The sequence below is a fragment of the Manis pentadactyla genome, chromosome 4, assembly GCF_030020395.1.
Source record: "Manis pentadactyla isolate mManPen7 chromosome 4, mManPen7.hap1, whole genome shotgun sequence".
Lineage (NCBI taxonomy): Eukaryota > Metazoa > Chordata > Mammalia > Pholidota > Manidae > Manis > Manis pentadactyla.
The window spans coordinates 54210301-54234838 of record NC_080022.1 but is presented as its reverse complement, the minus strand read 5'-3'; the positions used below and the strand labels follow the sequence as shown (position 1 = coordinate 54234838).

Sequence of the window (24538 nt, the reverse complement as noted above, 5' to 3'; positions counted from 1 at the left end):
TCATTGACCGATAAGCTTTCCTGCAAATATCTTCACCCAAGGAAAATCTTTACGTATCTCATAACAGCCTAATGAATATTTTGTGGCTAGAAGTGTCCAGAGTATATAGTTCTCCAGTTTTGTATGGCTTTGAGGATAGCACTTAAGGAAGACCTGTCATGTCTTCAACTATGAGATCTCAGCACTAAAATTCCTTACCCGGCTGTGAAATTTGGCAGTTCGATAAGACTTGGGTGACAGATTGTACACCGTGTAGTGGTCAAGATGTCTGGAATCCAGAAAGCTTCGAATGTCATCGACCTGATTCCTGAATCCTATGTCAACACTGTCCAGAGGAAAGGACATCACTAGGAGGGGTCACACAGAAAGAAAATAGGTTAAACATGTCTGCTGTTGTGAGGGGCGGCAACTGAAAGCTGAGCTACTGAGCATTTAGAAATATGAGAAACTTACCAATAATTCTGGAGGTAACATATGTGAAGTCTAAGTCTCCCTTCGTGTAGCTAAATGCAAGATAGGAAAGAGTGCTCATTAAAATGATCCAAATATGCCAAGATTTCTCTCTCTCTAATCTCTTGCCCATTATGACCAGGGATACCTTCTCTTCCTTCAAGGCCTTCTCTCTAACAAGGAAGACTTGTTGAGAGAAGACAGTATATACCGTCAGGAGTATAAATCTACCACTCCACCTGGGACACCCCAACACCCTTTATAGAAGCCACTCATGAACAGAATCAATCTCAGAATGGAAATCACTGTTCCCTTTTTAACACTGATTATTCCAGCCTCTTTGCCTACCTGTAAATACCTCCCATAAGTGTAAGCAATTAGGGGTAGAGGAGGAAGTGGTGGAGAAAGAACAAAGGATACTTTTTTCCTGCCTACCAGAACCTAACTGGGGATTGGAGGGAAGGGATAAATTTTACCTTCGAAAAAAAGATTAAAATGGTTACTAATATTTTGGACTTGACATTTGCATTTATGATTCAAAGCTGCATATTATAATTTAAAATAACCCTAGAACTTTCTAATACCAAAGTATAAAAAAGAATTCACATGGCATGCTTGTAAGAATTTTCATACAGTAGGATAGAAAACTTCTCTCACTAAATAAATTTTAGAAGGCTATTAGGATACAAAATCAATACTGTTTTGATTATAATCCATGAGTACTGCATACTCAGATTATTTGTATGTACATTATGTTTTAATTCTCAAACAGCCCACTGACACAAATCCTACCAAAGTATAAAAGTAAAGCTCAGAGAGGTTGATTAACTTGCCTAAGGTCACATGGTTAACAAAAGCATATACCTTAGAACCCAAGATGTGGATGCAAAACAGGCATGGCAACCACTAAGCTCTAATGTTCCAATGAGCAGAGTCCTCCCAGCCTGGGCTTGTAGTTTCTGAAGGACTCAACTTTATGGCTTCAGTGACATTGCTCAGTCGATCAAATCCCATACAATCACATCACAAAGTTGATTGTCTTTAAGCCAAACAAGCAGCAGGTGGCTAAGCAGATCCTCTGGGGGCAAAGAAGTCCATTAACTGAGAAGAATGTACCTACCTGGTAACAGACTGTATGACTCTGGAAGATGTGTCTTTAAGGGTGTCTTTCAAGTTATCCTTTAGGTTACTGAAGAGCCTTCCTGCACCTCCTTTCACCATGTCAAAGAGACCCCCCCCAAAGCTGGGCTCCATGTCTGGCGCTGAGGCACCTGTCAGTGAGAAACAGAAAAGGAGGTGAGGCATGGGCCACACAGGAAACCAGGACCCCCTGTTCCCAAAACATACACTGCTGTCTCTGGGAATCTGGGACAGACATTCCTGGAAGTTATGTCCTGCTTTCAGAACTCACTACCTCTGGGTGACAGCAGGGCTGCTGGTCTTCAGAGACCACGGGAAATCCTGGAACAGAAGCCTCCAGAGCTGCCTGTTCAGTAGCAGCCACTAGGCATAAGTGCCACCTGAGCACCTGATATGTGGCCCACCTGAACTGAGATGTGCTGCAAGTATAAAATACACACTGAAGTTCAAAGACAGTGCAGAAAAAAAAGTAAAGCATCTCATTAATGTTTTTTACATTGATGACATGTGGAAGTGACAGTATTTTGGATATACTGAATTAAATAGAGTATGCCACTAAATTCACCTCACCTATTTCATTTTACTTTTTTAGGGTGGACACTAGAAAATACTGATGAGTATGTGGCCTCTATTAGACTTCTTTAGGAAAGGGCCACTTCAGTGCCAAGGAAGAGCTGCAGGCAGCTTAGAAGTGAGTCCTGAGGCCTCCTCTACCCTTCAACAGGGTAGAGGTATTGGCTTTGTTAGAAGACCCATCCCATGCTGATCCCTCAAAGCAACAGTTCATTTCCATCAGCTTAGGCCCGAGGTTGCCTGGCAGTCATTAGTATCATCTGTCAAATATTTCAGGTTCTCCCCCTCACAGCTTCATAGAATTGTACTTTCTGGCCCTGTGTGCTTAGCTCTAGCCCAGTTTCTCAACCTTGGCCCTCCGGGGGCCAGCTACTTCCTCCTGGGGGGTGTGGGGCAGGCTGTTCCATGAACTGTAGAGTATCCAGGAGCTTCCCTGGCCCCTAGCCCCCAGATAGCACCAGGACCACCCCTCCTCACTGACCCCCAGTTGTGACAACCAAAAATGTCTCGAGAAATTGGCAAATATTCCTGGGAGACAAAATGGCCCCTATTGAGAACCACTGCTCTAGCCTCTGGTTTGTGAATGGAGGTATTGCGTGTCACTTTCAGAACAGAGCATTTCACTGTTAATGTGAGACTCTCCATAGTTCTCATTTTGCCTCTCTTTCTCTCCCTGTCTCTCATTCTCTGTCTCTACCTTCTCTCTCTCCATTTCTCTCTCTCTTTCCCTCTCTCTGCTGTAGCAACTGGCAAGGTTTGAGATTGCAGCTGCTCTGTCCAGGATTCCTGGGTTCCAGGGCCAGGAGTTGTGTGGCAGAGTTCCCAGCTGACTTTTGATGAATACTGTACCATGAATGAGGAATACCCTTTATTATAAGGCACCTGTTCCCATTTTGGAAATGTTCATTACCACAACACAGCTTAGTTTATAAAGATTGATATAAGCACCACATTATTTACATTAGCCAACTTTGGAAGCAACCTGAGTGTCCATCAATAGATGAATGGATAAAGAAGAGATGGAAAATACACACAAAGGAATATTATTCAACCATAAAAAAGAAATCCTTTCATTTGCAACAACACAGATGGACGTAAAGGATATTATGCTAAGTGAACTAAGCCAGGTGGAGAAAGACAAATACCATATGATTTCACTATAAAAAGAAAACAAAACAAAATGAACAAAATAGCAGCAGACTCATCAACACTAAGAAATGACTGGTGATTACCATGGTGGAGGAGTTGAGGTGGGTGAGTGGGGAGGGAGAGGGGGATAAAGGGGCACAAAAATTCTCAATCATAATATAAGTTGGTCACAGGGATGGTACAGCATGAAGAATATAGTCAATGATTCTGTAACATCTTCCTATGTTGACAGATAGTAACTGCACTAGTGGGAGTGAGGATTTAATAATATGGGCAACTGTTTAATCACTGTGTTGTATACTTGAAAGCAATATGAGATTGTATATGAATGATACTTCAGTTTAAAAAAAATGATTGAGACAGGAAGTAAATAGAAACCTGTGTAGAGAGGCTAATGTAAACAATGGCCAGGTGGGTGGTTCAACCTGCAATCAAGACCATGAGTCACTTGCACCTGCGTTCTGGACCAGCCTTGCTATTCCTAACTGTGTGACCTTGGGAAGTAACTCTTTCTAAGCCTCTTTCTTCCTGCCTGTAAAATCGAGATAAAATTGTGCCTACTTCATAGGGAAAGGTTAAATGAGTACATACAACGCTATTAGTATAGTAGCTACTATATGGAAGTGTCCATAGATTGTAGCTGTACTATTATTATGCTGCACCCTAGAATTCTTAGGTTGTTGATATTTTTAGTCTTTGTTTACTTTTCAAGGATACAATTACATCTCTTTTTTTAAATTTGCAATGTATACAGTGCACTTTAAAATGTTAAGAAGACAGATCTAACCATTAAGTGTCCTTACCAAAAAAAGAAAAAAAAGAAAAACTATAATCAGAACACAAGGAAATTTTTGGAGGTTGTGGTGAGAGTATTACAGGTATATGCATTTCACACTCGTCAAATTGTATACATTAAATGCATACAATTTTTTACATAACAATTATACCTCAATAAAGCTAAAACAATTAATTGAAAGAAAAAGGAAACTTAGAAGAAAAATCTGTGGATTAAAATGTCTTAAAAGACAATCAGGGGCTCTTTTGTCCCCTCCTGGCATAAGCCAGGAGCTCTATTCTCTCACTTTATTTCTAAATAAAAGCCTGTACCTTGCTCTCCTAGGAAAAAAAAAAAAAAAAAAACAATCAGCCAAGCACAATGTGCAGACCTTATTTGGAAATTAATCCAAACTATTAAAAAATTAATGATATTTATGGGGCAATTGGAATTTGAACACTTACTGAACTTGGTATTAAAAATTTATTGTTATTTCCTAGGTATAATAATGATATTATAGTTATAGTCAAACACATTCCTTAACTATTAGAATAAACACTGATACACTTATAAATGAAAAATTGTAATATTTAAGAGTTTTAAAAATAAATAATAATAATATTTATGTGATAAACTAAAATTACTAACATTTATATAGCAGTTACTATCTGCAAGGTATTATTCTCAGCATTTTACCTGTATTAACTCATTTAATCCTTAAAGCATACCTATGAGGTGGATTATTTTCTTATTCTTTTTATAGATCAGAAAACAGGCACAGAGGCTAAGGAACTTGTCTAAGGGTACACAGCTAGTAAGTAAATGGCAGAGTTGGATTTCAGCCCTAGGCAGCCCTTACAATATCATTCCAAATAATTTTTTAAATACTTATTACATATGTAGGTATCCATAAGCAATATATTAATATAGTTTTCCTTGTTTTCAAGCTGTATGTAAATGGTCTTCTCTTTTCAATTTTATTTTTTTCACTCACCATTTTTAAAATTCATCTATGCTGGTACCACATGTAACTTTAGCTTACTTAAAGTATGCATCCATTATCCCACTAAGGTTGTTTGCTGTAACAATGTGGTTATAAAAATCATTGCCTTGATTACAGAAGTCTCTAGGTTACCCTAGGAGCAGAATTTGCTAGTAGATAGGATATGCAAATCTTTAAATTCCTAGATACTGGCAAATAATTTCCCAAAGTACGTATATCAGTTTAAGCTCCTACTATAGGAGCTCCCTCACTCTATATTCTCCTGAATACTTGGTAATACTTCAAAATTTATACCAATCTGGTAAGTATGAATATCTCATTTTGGTCTTATTTTGTGACATCTTCAATTACTAGTAAGGTCGTGTATCTTTTATTGTGCTTATCGGCAAGGCAGCTGTTCTTCAAATCATACTTCAGGTACCTACTAAAACTCCTATGTGTCATCATAGGAGATGGTCTCATATGTATACCCATGAATACATGTTGACTGTTATGTACTTCCACCTTAATCACAAGAGCTATTGATGCCTAAGTTACCTTTAGGATTCTGTTTGAAAATGAGGCTATACTAGAAATTGCAAAGAATAATCAATGCTAGTAAATAAACAAATGAATGAACAAATGGACAAACATTAATAAGGTTAACCACTAACTAAGCTCTCCTATGCACCAGGAACTCTGCTTGGACTTTTATGTTAGTATAGTTTCCCATGGTGGGAGAAGGGGAGAGTATTTATTATCCCTATAGACAAAGAAATAGAGGCTCAATGAAAGGAAGCAACTCTCCTAAGATCTCAGTTAATGAGTGATAAGAGTCAGGGATTCAAACTCAGATATGTGCAATTTCAAGGCCTGCACTACTTCTACCATTTCAGACTATTCAACAGCTGCCTATCAGCTCAGAGTTCTAACAGCTGTAATTAGGATGATCCTTACCTGCTTTATACACAACCACCCCTCTCCTGTTCTTTGTTCTCCTCCCCCTCCCACCTGTATGCCTTTCATTTGGCTGCTCTCAACAGCAGGTGCCCACTCAAATAACACTCTTATAAATCACTGTGTCTGTCAGACCAACCGAACCAATCTCATTTTGCAGGCATTCTGAGCCTCTGTCACCCCCATTGCTTCACAGCCCTGAATAAAATGTCATTGACTGGTGTGAGGGGCAGCTCATCAAACTAGGGCTAGAGCAGCAAATCTGAGAACATTCTCTTGGGTTCTGTTTCCTTATGACAAAGGGCACATTATTCCCCTTTAACACATCCTCACATAAAAACCTGTGTCATGTTTTCATTTTATATGTAGTAAGGATAGAGTGGCATAAAATGTTTATCATGCTCCCATTTCCATCCCAAGTTACCACTCCAGCCTGAACACGCTTCTTATATATCACTGTTCTAAGAGATGACACCAAATTGATTATCCAGACCTCTCCCCAACTCTCATTTCATGCTAGAACAGAACTCCTCCAAGGCACCAACCTATTAAAGATATAAATATCCTTGATTAGCCAAAACTCTGACTCTCACCATCATTATGGCTGCCTGCATTGATCATTAGAGCCTCAGGACCTTGCAGAAACCAGAACCACTTGTCAGAGTCCATTTGTAACCTTCAAGTGACTGAATTATGTATCAAACTAGCCAGGACACAAAAATGAAAGGAGGGACATTATCTTATGTTGCTCTAACAGTTATTTTAGGTAGGCATTCTTGCTTTTCCCTGAGCTACATGAGGACCAGAATCATATTCTCCAAAGAATGTCTGAGCCTCAGCTAGCTGAGAGAAAGGACAGGGAGGTTTCCAAAAATGACACAACAAAGAGGGAAATCATAACTGCAGTCAAAAGGGATATGCAGAAGAAAAACAATTACTATAGTAGATCGGGGGTTGACACACAACGGCCCAAATTCAGTCCACTGCCTATTTGTGTAGAGTCTATGAAAAAGAATGGCTTTTATATTTTTAAATGACTAAAAGAAGTCAAAAGAACAATAATGTTTAATTATATGAAAATGATATGAAGGTCAAATTTCAAAGTCTATGCATGAAGTTATTAGAATACAACCATATGCATTCCTTTATGTGTTATCTATGACTGATTTCACACTATGACGGCAGAGTTAAGTAGTTGTGACAGAGACCTTATGGCCCACAAAGTCTAAAGTATTGACTATCTGGCCCTTTAGAGAGAAGTTTTCTAATGCCTGCCCTAGATGGTTGAAAAAGACTTGCAATTTTATGAACCCAGAGCCTGCCACCTCTGCCAAGTTGCTAAATACCTTGGCTAAAACAGCAACCGCTGGGAACACGCCCTGAGTTTACCAAAGTCCTCAGGGATGTGAGGGCTTTAGGGGGTGGGAGTTGGGAGGTCAGAGCTGAGAGAGCATGAGAGTGTCATCCAAAGAGAAAGATCCAGGTCTTTGCCTCCAAGAGTTCAGGTAGATTCTTATTCTATTATGTCTTATTATTTTAAAATCTAAGTCCATCAAAGACAAGCACAGAGAATGGCACTCTGCCCCCGAAGGATGTAATAAACAAGGTTTTCTTGGGATTCCTAACATTTAGGAGACTAGAAGCAGCATCCTATCTTTTCTAAGTCATGGAAATTTACCGCTGGCTATACTGCTGGCAAAACCAGACCAGTTCTCATTTGCAGAGTGACACAAATTTGTGTCTCCTGGGAAAGAATCTCTGCTTCCCACTGGACTGTTAGTTACTGTTTGCTCATGTATTTATACCAAGCTCCATTCCAAAAATATATTTGAGGTGATTCAATAGTTACTTGGAATAGACTCTATTTTTAAAAGGACTAGCACAAATGTTAAGGCTGGTCTTAATTGCCTTAGTGTAATAGGAAAAGTAGGTATGGCTACTTTTCCATAAACATCTTACTGATTTGTCAGTCATAGGCAAAACACTGTAAGAGGTATTGTTAAAGAGGAAGGAAAAAGTTAACACAGGCCTTGTCCTAGAGAGTCCATGATGCACAGTGGTCATCCCCCACATTTGTTCTTGCTGCTCATACAATAAAAGCACCCATGAGACCCTAGGCTGCACATAATTTCATTTGGTGACTCCTAAGAAGGATGTTCCCACATAAAGTATTGTCATCAGAGGAAAAGGATTGCATGCAGATTGAGCAAAAAAGAGGTTCACTAAGGTGTTGTTTAATGGCAAGAGACTATAAATGATGTACTGTTCTACAGTAAGATAACTGGTTGGATAGTTCTAACAATGCAGCCATATAATTAGCTATTAAAATCACATTGTAGAAGAGTACAGATGCTCATGACAAAGGGTTAAGTGAAAAACACACAAGATATAAAAGATGCACAGTATAATCTCATTTTTGCAAAAGAAAAATATTTGAGTTTAGAGAAGGAATCCAAACAATTTAATAAACAAAAAATTTAAAAAAACAACTCAACCTTCCTAAATGCCTACTAGGTACCAGGTACTAATCTAAATTATTTATATATAGTATCTAATCTTCACAACCACCCTATGAGGAAGATACCATTGCTATTCCCATTTCCACACAAGGAAACTGAAACAAAGACACATCAGCGGCTGCCCCTCAGATCACACAGTAAGCAAGCCAGGATTTGTACCCAGGCAGGCTGCTCCAGAGTCCAGGATCTCAGCTGTGACATTTCCAAAATAGTTACAGCATTTACATCTAGGAGAGAGAATGATGAGTGGGGTTTCTGTTGTTGGATTGTGATCTCTAAGTTTTCTATCATTTATATTCATTAGATTTACAATTAAAAATATGTTATATGAAACAAATAAACCAGCCAAGTGCTATGCTATTAAAATTTAGTATGCCCTTCCTCGCTAGATGTAGAAACCTCCCTTCTCAGTGCATAAGTCATTGCAGTTCACAGTCACACAATGGTTTCTCAGCGCAGCCTGTGAGATGTAGGTGAATTCTGCCCCTAAGCCCTGGAGAAGCCTTATATGGATTTTAACTCTAAGCAGGCTGCGAACTTGTGCAGAACATCCTCAGTGCTGGACTCTATTTCTAAGCCCCTGAGACCCTGCTTCATCATGGTAGGAACTGCCTCACATTTGGTGTAAATAATCCAGTACATTAAGAACAGGGAAGAAGAGATGGCAAAAGACTTCTGACAATAACTGAAGTTCTTAGGACATCAGCCATCCCCAGTGGCTCTCCTCTGTGCTTCCACAAAGACACTTCCACAGAGCTCACTATCCCATTTCTGGAAAGTCTTGGTCATCCAGTTCTAATAACTGTGGATCATTATTCCATAGTGCTGAGGATCAACCTATCTGAAGGACAACTAACTGATAATCCAAATTTTGACATAATGATCTGTTCATTCATGTTCCTTTTCACTAATGGGGCATTTTTTTCTGTTGTTATTCAAGTGTCACAATGCTACAAATGCCTTTCCTTGGCTTCCACAAAGTTGACGATTGCAGGATAGAAATTCCCCAAACTAAAGGGATCTTAGCCCCTGTCCCAGAAACATGCTGTTTCTTCACAACCTTTGGCAAGGCGCAAAGAACCAGTGTCATCACCATTGAAGGCTTTATCATCCTTGTTCATAATAAATTTTTCAGCTCTTGGCTTCTCACAATTAGCAAAATAGATCACATGGGAATAATAACTGGATATATCACAGAAATGCCCTCTGCCTTGACTTGCAGAATCAAAGATGTTTAAGCCTCATTCACTATTCACCCTAGTTCTGCTAAGCTTAGAGAAAAGAGGATGGGCTTTGGGGAGAGAAGTCTTAGACTGGAGAGTTAGTTTTTCCACTTAAAAACTATGTGACCTTAAGCATGATATTTTACTCCTCTAAGACCCCTCTCCTTTTATAAATTGGAACACATTCACACAAAAACTTTCTTACGTGTCTCATGGCATCAAAAGGATCAAGCGATACCATGTATATCAATGTGGTTTCTAAGTAGTGAGATTTTCTAAAAAAAAAAAACAGGAATTTTTATTTTAATTCTTAGAAAGTCCTCATGTAAATGAGTCATTGGATTCTCTATCACAGAATGCCTAGGAATTCAACTAGAAAAAAACAATTTCACAGGAAAAAAATTGACACTCCTTATGTCAAACACCAAGTTAGGCATGCGACAAAATTACCACAGTCAAAATATGGGCTTTAAGCCAGCCAAACTGGCGTGGATTCAACTTCTGCTACTAGCTGGATATACAGCCTAGAAAAGTTAAGTAATGATCTAAGTCTTGATTTTCTTATCTGTAAAATGGAAGCATTAACAGAATATCACCTAGGATTGTGATGAGGACTAACAAGATGAAGTTCTAGAAACCCTTAGTACAGTGCCTGGTATGTTGTGCACACATAATAAATGACAGCTACCAGGTGGCTCTGGGAAATGGAAAGAATAAAGCCATGAAAAATGCTGTCTTCCTGAAAAGTTAGGCAGCCTCAGCAAAAAAAGACCATGTTCAGTTTCTGGGCTGATGGGGCAGATGGGGACGTGTACAAGGACAGAATCTCTTTCTGGAGCTTCCACCGCACCACATGTAAAGTCCTCACTTTTGATAGTTCAGAAGCAGGAATGTCTAACAGAGGTGAAGCTCTGGAGTTTCTCTTCCCATCTAGAAGTGATCTGGTGCATGGTATGGGGGAACTATTATGTGCTGTTTGCAAAACTAACATTTAGGTTCACACAGATTCAGTGGTACTGGTTTTGAAATACTGAAATGTGTCTGTACTTTTGGAATATAGAATGAGCTCTTAAAACTGTAAGTCACTTGATGACATTGTGCAGCAGTGGTTCTAGACATGGACAGGTGTGGCATCTGCCCCACAGACCACGGGGACAAAGGCCTGGGGGTATGCAGCATTCACCCACAGTTCCTGGGGTTCTCAGCAGGGCCAGGCACAGGCCACCGAGCAGGTGGTGCCAATGACTCAGGCTCTGAGGGTCCAAACCATGTAGGAAGTGCATGGTAGCACCCAGGGCACCACTGTGCTAACAGATCAACAGCACGCTCAGCCCTTCTCAGGTAGAAAAAGGCACTGGTGCCCTCATCACAACCAATTTAATGGAGAAGGTGCTAGAAGGATATGATGCCATTCCCTATGTCATACTCTGGCTCATAAATGAGGATCAACTGACATGGATGCTCAAGAGAATGACCAAAATTAACAACCAAAAAAATGGAAGTTAGAATGATAAATAATTTATGCTATAAATATTATTACCTGGTAAATAGTTATATGTGAATGTGTATATTTGTTTAAAGAATAAAAGAGGGATATACTTTACATTACACACACACACACACACACACACACACACACACACACACACACTTTTCAGGACTTTGATGGGAGGAGCAGCCATGGGAGAATCACAGAATCAGGGTCTGAAAGAACATAAAAACAGGAGAATGAACTAGATGATTTCCTAAGTCCCCTCCAGTTCTAAAATTCTTTGTCACTATCACCATTGTAAAAAGGCCATCTATTAAACACATGCTCTAGACTAGGCCTTCTGCTAAGCAGTTTCCGTAAACCACTAAACTAGACCCTCACACTAAGTGCAGTGTCAGGTGGAAGTCCCACTGAGGAAACTGAGGCTTTGGTGAACTTCAGTAATCATCACGGCAGAAGGAGATGGGACCTAAGTCTGGCTGGATCCAGAGGCCCTCTCTCATCCACCTCACCTTCCTGCCTTCTTTCATCAGGACCTTGACTCTCATGCACCCATTCTCCCACCTCACTCTGCACCTTTGTCATCAGATTTGAAGCAGTCTGATTTAGAATTATTTGAGAATGGGTCTAACACATTCCCCTCAATCCCAGCAACTCTAGGTCTTCAATAAAAGGGACAATACTTCATGCTTCTTCACACCCATCTAAAACCTTAGCACAATACCTGGTACACAGTAACCACTCAATAAATGTATGTAAAACAGGGCTGCTATAGAATGCAAGAATCAGGAAGAAGATGGCAGGGACTAATACTGCCTCAGGCAAGTGGAATTCTCCAGGGGTAACAGACCAATTAGGACATACCTCAAAAGCCACAGTTTATCCCAGGGCACCTAAAGAAAATTTTGAGGCAGTACCTTCAGCATCTAATTATCAAATAAATGTATTAGCATCCAGAACCCTGATAGGCAGTCTCTGTAGTAAGTTGTGCCAAGCATAAAAATGCTGAATGAGGCTAACAAAGTCAGAATGAGGACACACCTAAATGGTAACTACACAGGGAATGCAGAAACGCTCTCAGAGTGAACCCTGGGACAAACAAAAAATCAAAACCAAAACTAACATTAACAAAAACCCTACAGCAAGCATTCAGAGGGAACAGACCAGCTTGGGTGCAGGCAACAAACAGAACCAGATGCTTTGGGTCTGCTCACACTTCTAATGTTCTGATTGCAGCACTGTGTCTCCCAGCACCAAGGAGCGTTGCCTAAGAGATGGGGATTTCATGGAACTCAACAAGAGCTTATTGTACAGAAGACTAATACTTGTTGAGAAGACCAAGGAGAAATTTTTATCTTCAGAAAAATCAGAGTAGTTAGTTAACCTTTCCCCAAAGATTCCTCTTTCCTGAAAGGATCAATGATATAAGAAAAAGAATGATAAGAGTCAAAGAATAAGAAACACAGTTAAAGTGAAGATTACATTTAGACCAAAATCGACTCTGTAGAACAACACAAGGCAAAGTGGCAGTTAACCGGCTGCTGGTGCTAAGGAAATTCTAGCGAAATGGATGTGAAACATTTTGTTTCTTTATGGATAACTGGAATCAGGCTACAGTTGCCAGTTCAAATTCTCACAAGTAAATTCTCATCTACAACAATACAGGCATTTTACTTACTCAATTCAATTCAACAAATATTTTAAGTACTTATGATATACCAGCAAAACAGATCTATGTAGAGATCTTTACTCTCCAATATTTGGGCCAAATAAAGATGTTCATCATTATGAAATAATAAGGATCAAATCAGTTTGGCAAGATCAGAACCCCCCAGTGGAACTCTGAAGAAACAGAAAGGGTTCTGCCCACACATGGCCTCTCAACTCCAGGAAGTAAGAGAATATCAAATCTTTTTTCTCCTTTCTCTAACAAAAGATCAGGGCTTAAACTGCATTAAGTAGACCATATTTCCCTCTAATGACTAGCCTTGTTGCTTGGAAAGAAAAAAACGTCCTCATTGTTATCTGACCCCGCCAATGATGTAGGACAGAGATACCAAAGACTGGCGGCTTGCTTTAAGAATACCACAAAGAAAAAAATTAAACAAAAATCTTTCAACATTTCTGTTCCATTTAATAGGGAGGGAGGAGACAACACAGGCCACTAAGCATGACGGAGAGAATTCTAACAGTTCTCCCCCCCAAAAAAACAGATACAGAATCTTAGGAAATCCCTGTTTGTTGGGCAAATACAATGCTACGAGTTCCTTAGCCCCTCTCTGTCCAACAAAACTGTATTCTCTTAGCTCCTCTAGACCAAAATTCTGTAGCTGCCACTGAAAGCAGATTTCTAAGAGAAAAATCCAAGCCTTGCTTTCCAGAGGAGCAGCAACTCTCATGGATGGATAGTGTTGGTTGCTTACAAAACTAGGGTTGATGTATATAATATTATAGACTGCACACAGCACACACATATGCCACACATACTCAAAGGAGCCTTACTACACGCCAAGTGCTGTGCTAGGAACATATAGTATCCCACAGAATAAAACTGAGAAATATTTTTGCTCTTATTTTTTACATAAGAACACTGTCTCAAAGAGGCAGATTCATTCATGCAGGGTTACTTAGCTAGGACATTACAAACATCTGTCTGATGCCAAGACCTGTGCTTTTTTCATTTCATCTAGTCTGGCTAGGTACACACAGCCACAGAGATAGAAGTCCCTCTTGGGCCATGGGTGGAAGCAACCCAGACTCATAACATTTCAGTATTTAATGGGATATTAGCAATGTATTCCTGTGCCCCAGATGGATATATCAGGAAGATAAAGTGATCTTCCCCAATCAGTCCTATGATTAACTTTTTAAAAAACAGCTTTACTAACATATATAAAATTGACATACAATAAACTTAACAATTTAAAATGTAAATACTTGATAAGTTTTGATATATACATGTGTGGATGCACACACACACACACACACACATCTTTAACTTGAAAGCTTATGTCCCTCTTGCCATACACTTGGATAGAGTACAGACTGTTGGGGAAAAGGTAAGACAAACATATGAACCACCACAAAATATTATCATTGGACCACTGAGACTAACTTGCCATGGCCATTATTTGCTAAAGCTCTGTGCTGTGCTCAATTAGCTGGGACAAGTCAGAGTGAGAACTCTGTGCATAACCAAACAAATCACAGAGCTCAAGGGAGGTATCAACAATATGTGTAATAAAGACCCCTGGGATTTTAGAGCTGGAAGTGCAACTGGTCAAGAAAACCTCATTTGTGTGTATATGTGTATCTATGTGTGTATGTGTGTGTAAAGGGGAAGTTGTAGGAAGGGGAAGGAAAGGGGGAAAGGAGGTACAAAACAAGTACAAAACACTTACATTTTTTGTTCTGTGTTTTTGTGTACATGCACACACATACATTGTATATTCTGTGCATATGTACATGGAAATAGATCACAAGCATGCAGTTTGAAATCTGCCATTCTTTCTCTAATATCTGTCATAGAACTGCACCATAATTTTTAACTGCTTTTCTCTTGCTCAGACTCACCAGTAATACTCACCAAATACTATTATTTATGTGCATATAAAGTGGACAGTTCAGAGGAGCTTATTTCCAGCTTGAGGAGAGAGAAGGATGCAGGTTGCTAGAAGAAGGAAAGAGGAAGACTTTATGGAAGAGGTGGCATTTGAACTGCAGTCTGGGTAGAAGACAGCTCAAGGGGCATACTGTTATAGTTATAACTGTACCAGGGACCATGCTAAGAGCACTGAGAGGTGGGCATTACAGCCTCCAGTAAATGGAGTAGGAAGGAGACTCCGATATGGTAATTTGTCCCAGGCACTGTCCTGGAACCAGGACTTGATGCTGTTTCCTCAGGGAATAGGGTGTGTTAGAGAGGGAGGGGAGGCAAGCCTGGGAAGGTGAGTGAGTGGTCGTCAAATCCCAGAAGGCTTGAAGGACACAAGCTGAAGAGTCACTTTTACCTGCTCTCTGTGTAACTCCCTGTGGAATTTGGTCCTCACACTGACATAATGAATGACCACAAAATGGTTATCAAAAGATTTCCAAGAAGCTGTTTGCACATCAGATTAATATTGCCTCAGACAAGTGGAATATCCCAGAGACAAAATAGCCATTAGGGCATATTTCAAAAGCCAGAATTCCATCTGAGGGCACCCAAAGGAAATTTCAAGGCAGTACCTTCAGCATATTAATTATCAGATAGATGTATTAGTAGGAATCTGATAGGCAGTCTCTCTAGTAAGTTGTGTGGAGCATAAAAATGCTCAATGAGGCTAATGAAGTCAGAGTGAGGACACATCTAAATGCTAACCAAACAAGGAATGCAGAAACACTCTCAGGGTGAACCCCAGGAAAAATAAAAATTCAAAACCAAAACAAACCAAAAGCAAAAAACCCACAGGAAGCATTCAGAGAAAGATGTGCTACTTAAGTGCAAAGAGAACCTGCAACTCGATTTCACTGGTCTCAGGGACCAAAAGTTCCGGCATGGCGTTGGCTTGTGGATACATTCTCATTAAGATCTGACCACTACTTGCTGGCATGGGAAATCAAACACAGAGCAAATTCATTCAAAGTCAATGACAGGTGCTTGGCTAGACTGAGAGACTACCTGGGGGTAGATGTGGCACACAGCAGACTGGGCTAAATCTCAAGGCACACATTTACTCACTACATAGTGGTTTGGTTCCTAGCCTCTCCTCAGACCCCCTCCACTAAAATATGACTCTCCCTGTTGCTACTTGTCCCAGAGTCTCAACTCCACAATAAGAAGACCTGGAGAGCCAGGCAAAGAGAAGCAGCACTGGAGCCCAATGACGTGATGTGAAGGACTTAGGCTTTGTGAACAAGCAGACCTGATTCATTACACTGAACCTCCCCCCTTACTGACTGTATAGCAATGGGCAGGCTAATTAATCTCTCTAATCTTCAATTTCCTCAACTGTAAAAATGTAGGCAGATAATATCTTCCTTTGATGGATGTGATGAAGTTTAAATGAGATAATGACAGATAAACATCTATCACGTGGAAGGCAATTATAAATAGTTTATAAATACTTACAAAAGTCATAAAATTTTTTCCTATGCAGAAATCATAAATATGTACCTATGCATTTCTCTCTTCATATTTGAGGAGGAGGAGATCCTACTGGGCAAACAACCATGAGAAAGAGAAAGAAACAGGCACTTAGAAATGGTCTGCATCTAGGAACTGCCAAGTTTTAGAAAGGCTACTTTCTATCTGTATAACCTTTACGCAAAGAGAGAGCCTATAATACATTCCTCATAGAATCACCACAAAGATTAGATTCACCATCTGTAAAAGCATCCTGTCTGTTACATTTACGATTTAGAAAGTGGTAATGAGGTGGAGGTGCATGGGGTGCCACTGAATTAAGTAGAACATTGTTCACAATGGATTACCAACTGGGACTTTGAAATCTTTTGCTTGTCTGAAGATTTCATCACATGGGGATTTGAACTGCACACAATGAGACATCCAGGAAATGGTCCTCAGATGCAAAGCCTCACATGTGCTCCCATGCTGCCTGGAGTGGGCTTACCAAGCAGAGGAGGGGGGTCCTTGCTTGGCTCCCATTGTTAACTAGCTACCCTGTCTGTCCTTCTGTCATAATTACGCTCTAACAATCCTGACAAGACTGTCTGGGCTTCACTATAAATCATGACAGACAGTGGAAATCCTAAAATAAAAGCAAGATTAATGACATGACCTCAATCTTGGCATGAGGCCCATTAATTGGAAATCATGGACTTAACTGAATTCTGGGCATAGCACTGCCATCAGGACTAAATTTTCTGAGACCTGTTTCTTCATTCACACAAAGATAACTGAAATGCACCAATGACAAGCTAAACATAGGGTGCTGCTGAGGAGTCAGATAACTGATTATTCTCCTAGCATACTAGTTACCCAAACGTCAGAAGAGTCTGAAGTCAGCTTTGGAGGGGTCATAGCCATTATTTCAGCCACCCTCCCTGTTTTCTACATGCTCAAAGGTGATATGTAACCTCTCTGAACTCAGTTTTGAGATAATAATTGTTAACTGAAATATGGATATTTATACAAACATATACATACCAGAAACACTCAATAAGAAGTAACTATTACCATCATCCTATCTTCACCATTATCCACTATGATAAGCAGCCTGGAAGGGGAACAGAAAAGGGCCATGTGGCTTCTTTTCTGCAGGCTGGAGAAATGGTACCACAAATGGCACAGACAAGTCACTGTACACCCAGGGCCTCCCAAGTTCAAGGTAGCTTCTGCTTCTGCTTAGCCACTGGTAGGTCCTAGTATGTCTCTTGTCTCTCCTGCACTAACTGGTCTGCGTAGGTCCACCTGCTCTTGGAATAAAGATTTGAAGGTATGAATCCTCACCTAACACTGAGAGGTGGGTATCATGGTCTCCTCTCTGGAGGAGGAAGAGGGGCTCTGAGACGGTGAGTACTGTCTCTAGGTACTGTGTCTAAGGTATGTATGAGAACCAGGATATCATGCCACCTTCTCAGGACACTTGGGGGATGTAGAGAGTGTGTTAGAGAAGGGAGGGAGGTGAGAATTGGAAAGTGAGTGGTCCTTGGATCCCAAAAGTCTTGAAGGTCAAACCAACCTTCAAAGTGGTAGGCAAAGTTATTTAGAATTATTGGGAGGAATGCAGGTATGCTCTTGTTGGGAGGGTATAGCAAGACAAAATTAATTGAGCGAGAGAACTTAGTAAGAACTGAGACAGTGTTTAATTTATATCTCTACCAAGGACCCAGCAGGATGCCTGCCAGCATAAACAGTCCAAAATAGGACACTGAATTAAATCTGTCAAGAAACCTAGAGCTCTACTACACTCTTAAACCAACTGCAATTGCTTTGAAGTGCTGCAAGCTAATAATGGCAATAGCTATCATTTATTCATCACCCTCTGATTACTGGGAACTTGGACTCTGAGTTTTATACCCATTATCTCTTTTTTCATCCTCAGTCATGCTGCCACATAAGCTTTATTATCCCCCTTTTACAGAGGAGCAAACTGAGGACCCGAGACACAAATAATGGTCACATACCCAGGGCTCTTCCCCAGGTCTGTCTGCTTCCAAAGCCCATATCCTTCTCACAGCATTTCACTGCCTCCTAACTACTTGTTAAAAGTGTAAGACATGAAAGGAAATAATCAAACCAGAGAGCACTGCTGGAAAATAGAGAAGCCATATCCTGGCCTGATGTCTGCTCTAAGATCTCAGGATGTATTTAAGACCAGACACTCGAGGGGAAAACTGCTCTACATCGGTTGCTGGGAAGGCACAAATGAATGAAAAGTACCTTCTGAGACTTTAAGAGGCAGGAGGGAAAGGCCAAGGTCCAGCTAGGCTCCCATATGTGGACCTGGTGGTCACACCAAGGATGGTGGCAGAGGCTTAAGATGTTCTCTCCATGTATGTGGAATCTAAAAAACCCAAACTCATATTTATTAATGTATATAACTGCTGAGTCACTAAGTTATAGACTTGAAACCAACATAATATTGTGTATCAACTACAGTTCAATACAAAAAATGAAATAAAAAACCCAAATTCATAAAAACAAAAAGTAAAGTGATAGTTGCCAAGGCTGGAGGGTTGAGGGGGGGTAGGACAGATGTTGTTAAAGGGCACAGACTTGCAATGAGTGGTAAATAAGCCCTAGAGATCTAATGCACAGTATAGTGAATATAGACAATAATACTATATTATAATCAACAAACTTGCTAAGAGATTACACCTTAACTGTTCCAACCACAAAAAAGACTTGATAATTATGTGACATGATGGAGGCGCTAACTATTGCTATAGTGGCAATCAGAATACAGTAAATAAATGCATCAAATCGATATATTGTACACCTGAAACTTATGTAATATTATATATGTCAAACATATTTCTACTTATAAAGAGACTCTCTTTCCTAAATTAACCTCCTCTTGCTGCCCATTGCCACCACCCTGCAGGCACGCACAGTCTGTAGGGACAGCGGCTGCTTGGACTTTGATTCTCATGTTCACCAGCTACATGCACAAGCATTGCAGGGATGCACGAGCAGCAGAGCACCGGAGAGGGGAAAGGGCGGGAGCTCAAAGAGCCAACCTGTGAGCATGCTCTTCCCCTTCCCCAAAGAACCATTCTGCAGGCTTCGCAAACCTGCTCATTGTCAAGGCCCTTTGAGGGATAAAAGCACCTGAGCACTGACAAACCTAGGGTCACAGGCTTCTGTGAGAAGGTTATGGCTGACTGAGCCAATATGTCATTATAAGCAGTGTCTGCTCTCCCCAGATGCCTGTTAGATCCCAGATGACATGATCAGAGGCTCACAGGCTCCACGATGTCAGACCCAGACCCCAACAACCACAAAGCGGGTGTCAGTGAAGGAGGGACGAGCTGAACGCAGGGGGCCTTCCATCATGAATAACGTGTCCTCTGCAAAACCCAAAGAATGGTAAAGAGGGGGCTGGGGGACACACCTCAATGGCTTGGTTTTCTTCTTTAACAGGAGAAAAAGGGGCTACAGCCAGCTTATACAGAACCTTTGTACATTTTGGAAAAGAGTGATCCTGATCTTCGTTATCTGATCTCAGTCCTCACTTGACCACTCGAGCAAGTCCATCTGTGTACAGCACAACTTTACAAGCAAATGTGCAGCCCTGGGGGAGCTAATCTTCCCTGAGCATCCCCTATGTGCCAGGTTCCAGCCACATGCTTCACCTGCACCATGTCATTTCACCTTTACTAGGACCCTGTAAAAAAGGCTAAGTTGGTCCCACCCTGCAAGGGCTGAAAGAGGCTCAGAGAGCTCACAGGAACTACCCAAGCTAAAAGGCCTGGGAAGTTCCCAGGATCAATTGTCAGGGCTGCCTCCAGAAAAAGCAGGTGCCTGGCTCCAGCAAAAAAATAGTCTGAAGTGCCTGTTTAAAAATGCTGATTTCCATAGTTGCCCTCAGTCAGAATCTCTGAAAGAGGCCTGAAGTCCACATCTTTCAAAACCCTTCAGGAGCTTCTGGCAAATAGAGAAATGCAGCCACACAGCCACAGCCTTCTGCCTACTTCCTCACTAAGGAAAAGCAGCTTTCAGTAAGGGTGAGGGCAGAGGGAGAGGGAGAGAGAGAAAGGAATGTGCTATCATATGTGAGGCCTTACAACAACCTTCCTGAAGGGGATATTATGATGCCCATTTTACAGAGGAGGAAATTGAGATTCATTAAAATGAAATAATTGGAAAAGGGTCACATATCTAACAAACAGCAGGATCAGAGCATGGACCGGCTGTGTCTGGCTCTAAATCCCACACCCTTGCTCTATCACATTCTTCAGTTCCCCTGTTTGACAGAGAGAAGGGTAGAGGTCTCAGTGCATTCGCTAATCGCCACTGATGTGCCTCTGAAAGGGCCCAAAGCCCCTGCCCAGTGTAAGTCAGACAGCAGAAATGGGTACGTCCTGGGGGACTCCCAACTCAGCAGCCAGCACACTGTGCTTCTCAGAAGTGAAAGCTGGACTCACCACGTGAGCACAGCCGTCATTCTCCTCGCAGCTCCCTACACAGGAGCCCACTGCCCCCAGCCGGAGACCAGGCATCTGGGAACATGCGTTATCTGACTCATGAGGGTAACAGAGGAGTACAAGTTCCAAGTACCAGTGTTTCCCTCTCTACGCAAAGTCTCTTCCTCTGTGAGATAAGAAGGTAAAATTAGTTTTGCCTCATGTCCCATAACACTGGGTGACTCCATGATTCAGACTCTACAAAACACGAGTATTATATTGTAATGTATGCAATTCACTACAGGGCACAGTACTGGTAGGAGCCCCACCGAACTGGACATGGAGTGGAAATTTTAACTGCCACTAAGGGTGGCATCAATCAAGCAAGGCATCCAAACCGCCATCATGACTTCTTTTTTTATTTCTTTCCAGAAAGCCCTGGTGAGGGCTATCTTGTCACAAGTGGGCCAGCTGTGAGCTCTTTCTATCCTCATTCCCTGACCTCAAACTGACTGACTACTCCCTGTGTGGATAAAATGAGAGTTCCTGTGGCCAGGATTCTCACCTGGCCCTGGTTGACTAGCTCACTGCACACCTGTGGGCAATACATGGCTGTTGACTCTACATAAAGAGTTCTGCCCAGTGCTCTGGGCATGACACAGTGGCAGGGCTGCGAGGCTGCAGGAGAGCAGAGCAGAAGCTGGAGTGGTGGCAGCACTGAGAACAGGGGCCCAGAGGATGGCTGTGTGGGACGACTGTGCAGAGAGGCCCAGAGGATGGCTGTGCAGACAGAGGGGCCCAGAGGCAAGGGGAGAGACCAGCTTGCTGCATGCAGACTCGCTCTGAGTGAACGGGATTTTTGCAACTGACTTGCCACCTGGAAATAAAGTTGGGTATAACCCTTTCACCCCAAGAATGTTTTGCTGTCAATTTCTTTGGTCACATTGAATCCATAGCAGACTTGCCCGGGGCTGAAACCCACTGGCAAGAAACCCTGGTTGCCCTTTTTTGTAACTTTTCAACATCTGCATCTTGCCTTTTTAAATCACTGTAAGCTCCTAGAAGTCAAGCTGGGTAGGTGAGACAAGACTACATACACAGTGCAGAGCACAGGGCTGTGAACACAATGGTAATAAGAGTATTCTAATATTCTGCTCATAAACATAAATAGTAACCAAGATCAACTAACATTTGATTGCCTGCTAAGTACCAGGCATTATTCTAAATGCTTTATAACCCCATGAGGTATGTATTATTACTATCTTGTATTTTGTAGATGTGGAAATAGGTATGGAGAAGCTACCTTACTTGCTGAGGTCACCCAGTTAATAAAGGCAAAATGTGACAGTCTCTCACAACCCCATCCTGAACACGTATACCTAGAGAACAGGAGAAGCACTGTCTTTTGCATCAGACAGACCTGGGGCCAAACTCCAGCTTAGCAATCTACTAGCTCTTTCTGTAGATAAATTTTTCTGTGCCTCAGTTTTTTCATCTGTAAAATGGGAAAACAACATCCACCTGGTGGGGTAATTCTGAAATTAACACCTGTAAAAGAACCTAGTGTTGTGCCTGGCTAGTCATTTACTTGTGTATTTACAAACTATGACTCAGTACAAGGCTTTGCGCCAGGTGGCAGGAAGAGAGAAGAAAGCACCATCCCTGCCCTCAAGCTGTCACAGTCCCCTAGTCAGGCCACATAAACAAAACATCTATGCATCTGTGTCACATAGGTAGGACAATGTTACACACAGGGTACCACTGGCCCCAGAGAAGAGCACCTGAGGGCAAGGAAAGCTGACTAGAGTCTGCAAGGAGGAGTGAGGTTAACAAGGCCCACGTGAACGGAGCGGGGGGGAGGCACTCAGGGCCAGGTTTTTCCACTCTATCAGTTAATTAACCCAGACCCCAGGATATCAACCATGACCCTGTGGTCATGTCTCACATTCAATCTTTGAAAATACTGTCTGTGCTACCTTCAAATTTTATCCAAAACCCATATTGTGTATAGAGCTCCCACAGAGTAGAGGAACCTGGGGGAGAAACATATATATATATATAATGAGTGTGTGTGTGTGTGTGTGCAATGAGTATGTGCATGAGTGTGTGTGTGTGTGTGTGTGTGTGTATTTACAGAGTGGAAAGGTAAACCCCAACTACTTAGAAGACAGAGAACAGAATATAGGGCAAGGAATAGAAGCTGGATTTCTTTGAATACAACTGGTTTTATAGGTTCAAATTTGGAACTATGCGAATACTTTAAATAATTACAAACATAAACTTAAAAGCAACAATCCCTAAAAAAGTGAAAGCAAAATGAAGCAAATGAACACAACTAAGTATCAAATTGATGAATAAGCACACAGAGAGAAATTACCTCAAGTGACTTTAAGGCAAAGTAACTGTCTTAAAGTGAAATATATCCAGACCAAAAAACAAAACAAACAAAACCTTACAGATTTAAACTGGGTGGTTGTGTTGGCATCATTGTTCTGTGACTACGTGTTATGGCATAAAGTGAGTAAGTAATAATATTGGTATAACTGAGAACCAGGATTTTGGGAATGGGTGAAGAGACATACAGATATAAGATATACCAATACAAAAGCTCAGTGAAATTAAGCAAAAAGCCCATGTTCCTGAATTTGAGTTGGTAGTTTCACTATGAATCCATGACATATTTTAACTTTTAAATAATTTGTTTCTAACTGACCACTGAAAAGGGCTAGATAAAAAGACCAATCTAGTAACAGTGAGTACCCATCACACCAAGACTGTGATTTTGAAACACAATTCCCCTCTAAAAATGTTTCCCTTTGACGAATGGCTGATTCTAAGATGGGGGTGGAAAATGTACAAGATGAGCCTGGTTTGTGACACCAGAAATCAAGGAAAGAGTCAATGATCCTACAGGGTATCTGAAGGGCTCAGGTGCCAGCTTAAGAGGCTCCCACTTCCCAAAGATGGGGGGTCCATTTGAGCATCAGTAAGAATGATCATCACTGTGGACTGAAACATAAACATATGTTTACATGAGTTCATAAGATAAAAGGAAGAGGACAATCATGGGAAGATGGCAGTGTGAGTAGTTCAGAGGAAATCTCCTCCCCAAAACATATATATTTATGAATATACAATAAATACAACTATTCCTAAAAGAGACACCAGTGGATGCAGCACAACAGCCAAGATACATCTACATCTGTGAGAGCTCAGCATCACACAAAGGGGGTAAGATACAAGTCGCGACCAGGTGGGACCCGAACGCTCCCCCACCCCCAAAACCCAGTGGGAAGAAAGGAGTAGGAATGGGGAGGGAGTGAAAGCCCAGGACTGCTAAACAACCAGCTCTAGAAATCCGCACCCGGAACGCAGACACAAGGTGCATGGGGCGCTGGATATTAGAGAAACGGAAAAGCAAAACCTGTGGGCAGGTCCCCACAACTGGTGCCCCTGAGACAAAAGAAAAGTGAGTGCTTTCTGCAAGTCTTAAAGAGACAGGGACTCCATAGCTGGATGAAGTTGTCCCGGCAGCTGGGAATACCGGGGAAACTTAGGCACCCTAAATGGAGGCAGTGCAGCTCTGAAGCCCCTCACAGGACTAGGCAGCCTGCCAGTCATTCCTCCAACTGGTGCAGACCCTGACACACGGGCCCAGTAGCAGGAGAGTGGGAGCGTGCGCCAGGTGCGGAAGTGCTAGAAGGAAGC

The 24538-nt window shown here is 41.4% G+C and overlaps 1 protein-coding gene across 4 annotated transcripts in view; it reads right to left on the bottom strand.

Annotated features, from left to right (window-relative positions):
- DNAJC6 (DnaJ heat shock protein family (Hsp40) member C6) overlaps nucleotides 1–24538 on the bottom strand; it is a 144963-nt gene that overhangs the window by 52171 nt on the left and 68254 nt on the right. For all 4 annotated transcript variants that reach the window (XM_036911318.2, XM_036911320.2, XM_036911317.2 and 1 more), the window contains exons 2-4: nucleotides 1571–1721; nucleotides 454–503; nucleotides 199–347 (exon numbers count right to left, since the gene is read on the bottom strand). In XM_036911318.2, the coding sequence (XP_036767213.2) occupies nucleotides 199–347; nucleotides 454–503; nucleotides 1571–1721 (350 nt within the window). The remainder of the gene's footprint in view (nucleotides 1–198; nucleotides 348–453; nucleotides 504–1570; nucleotides 1722–24538) is intronic.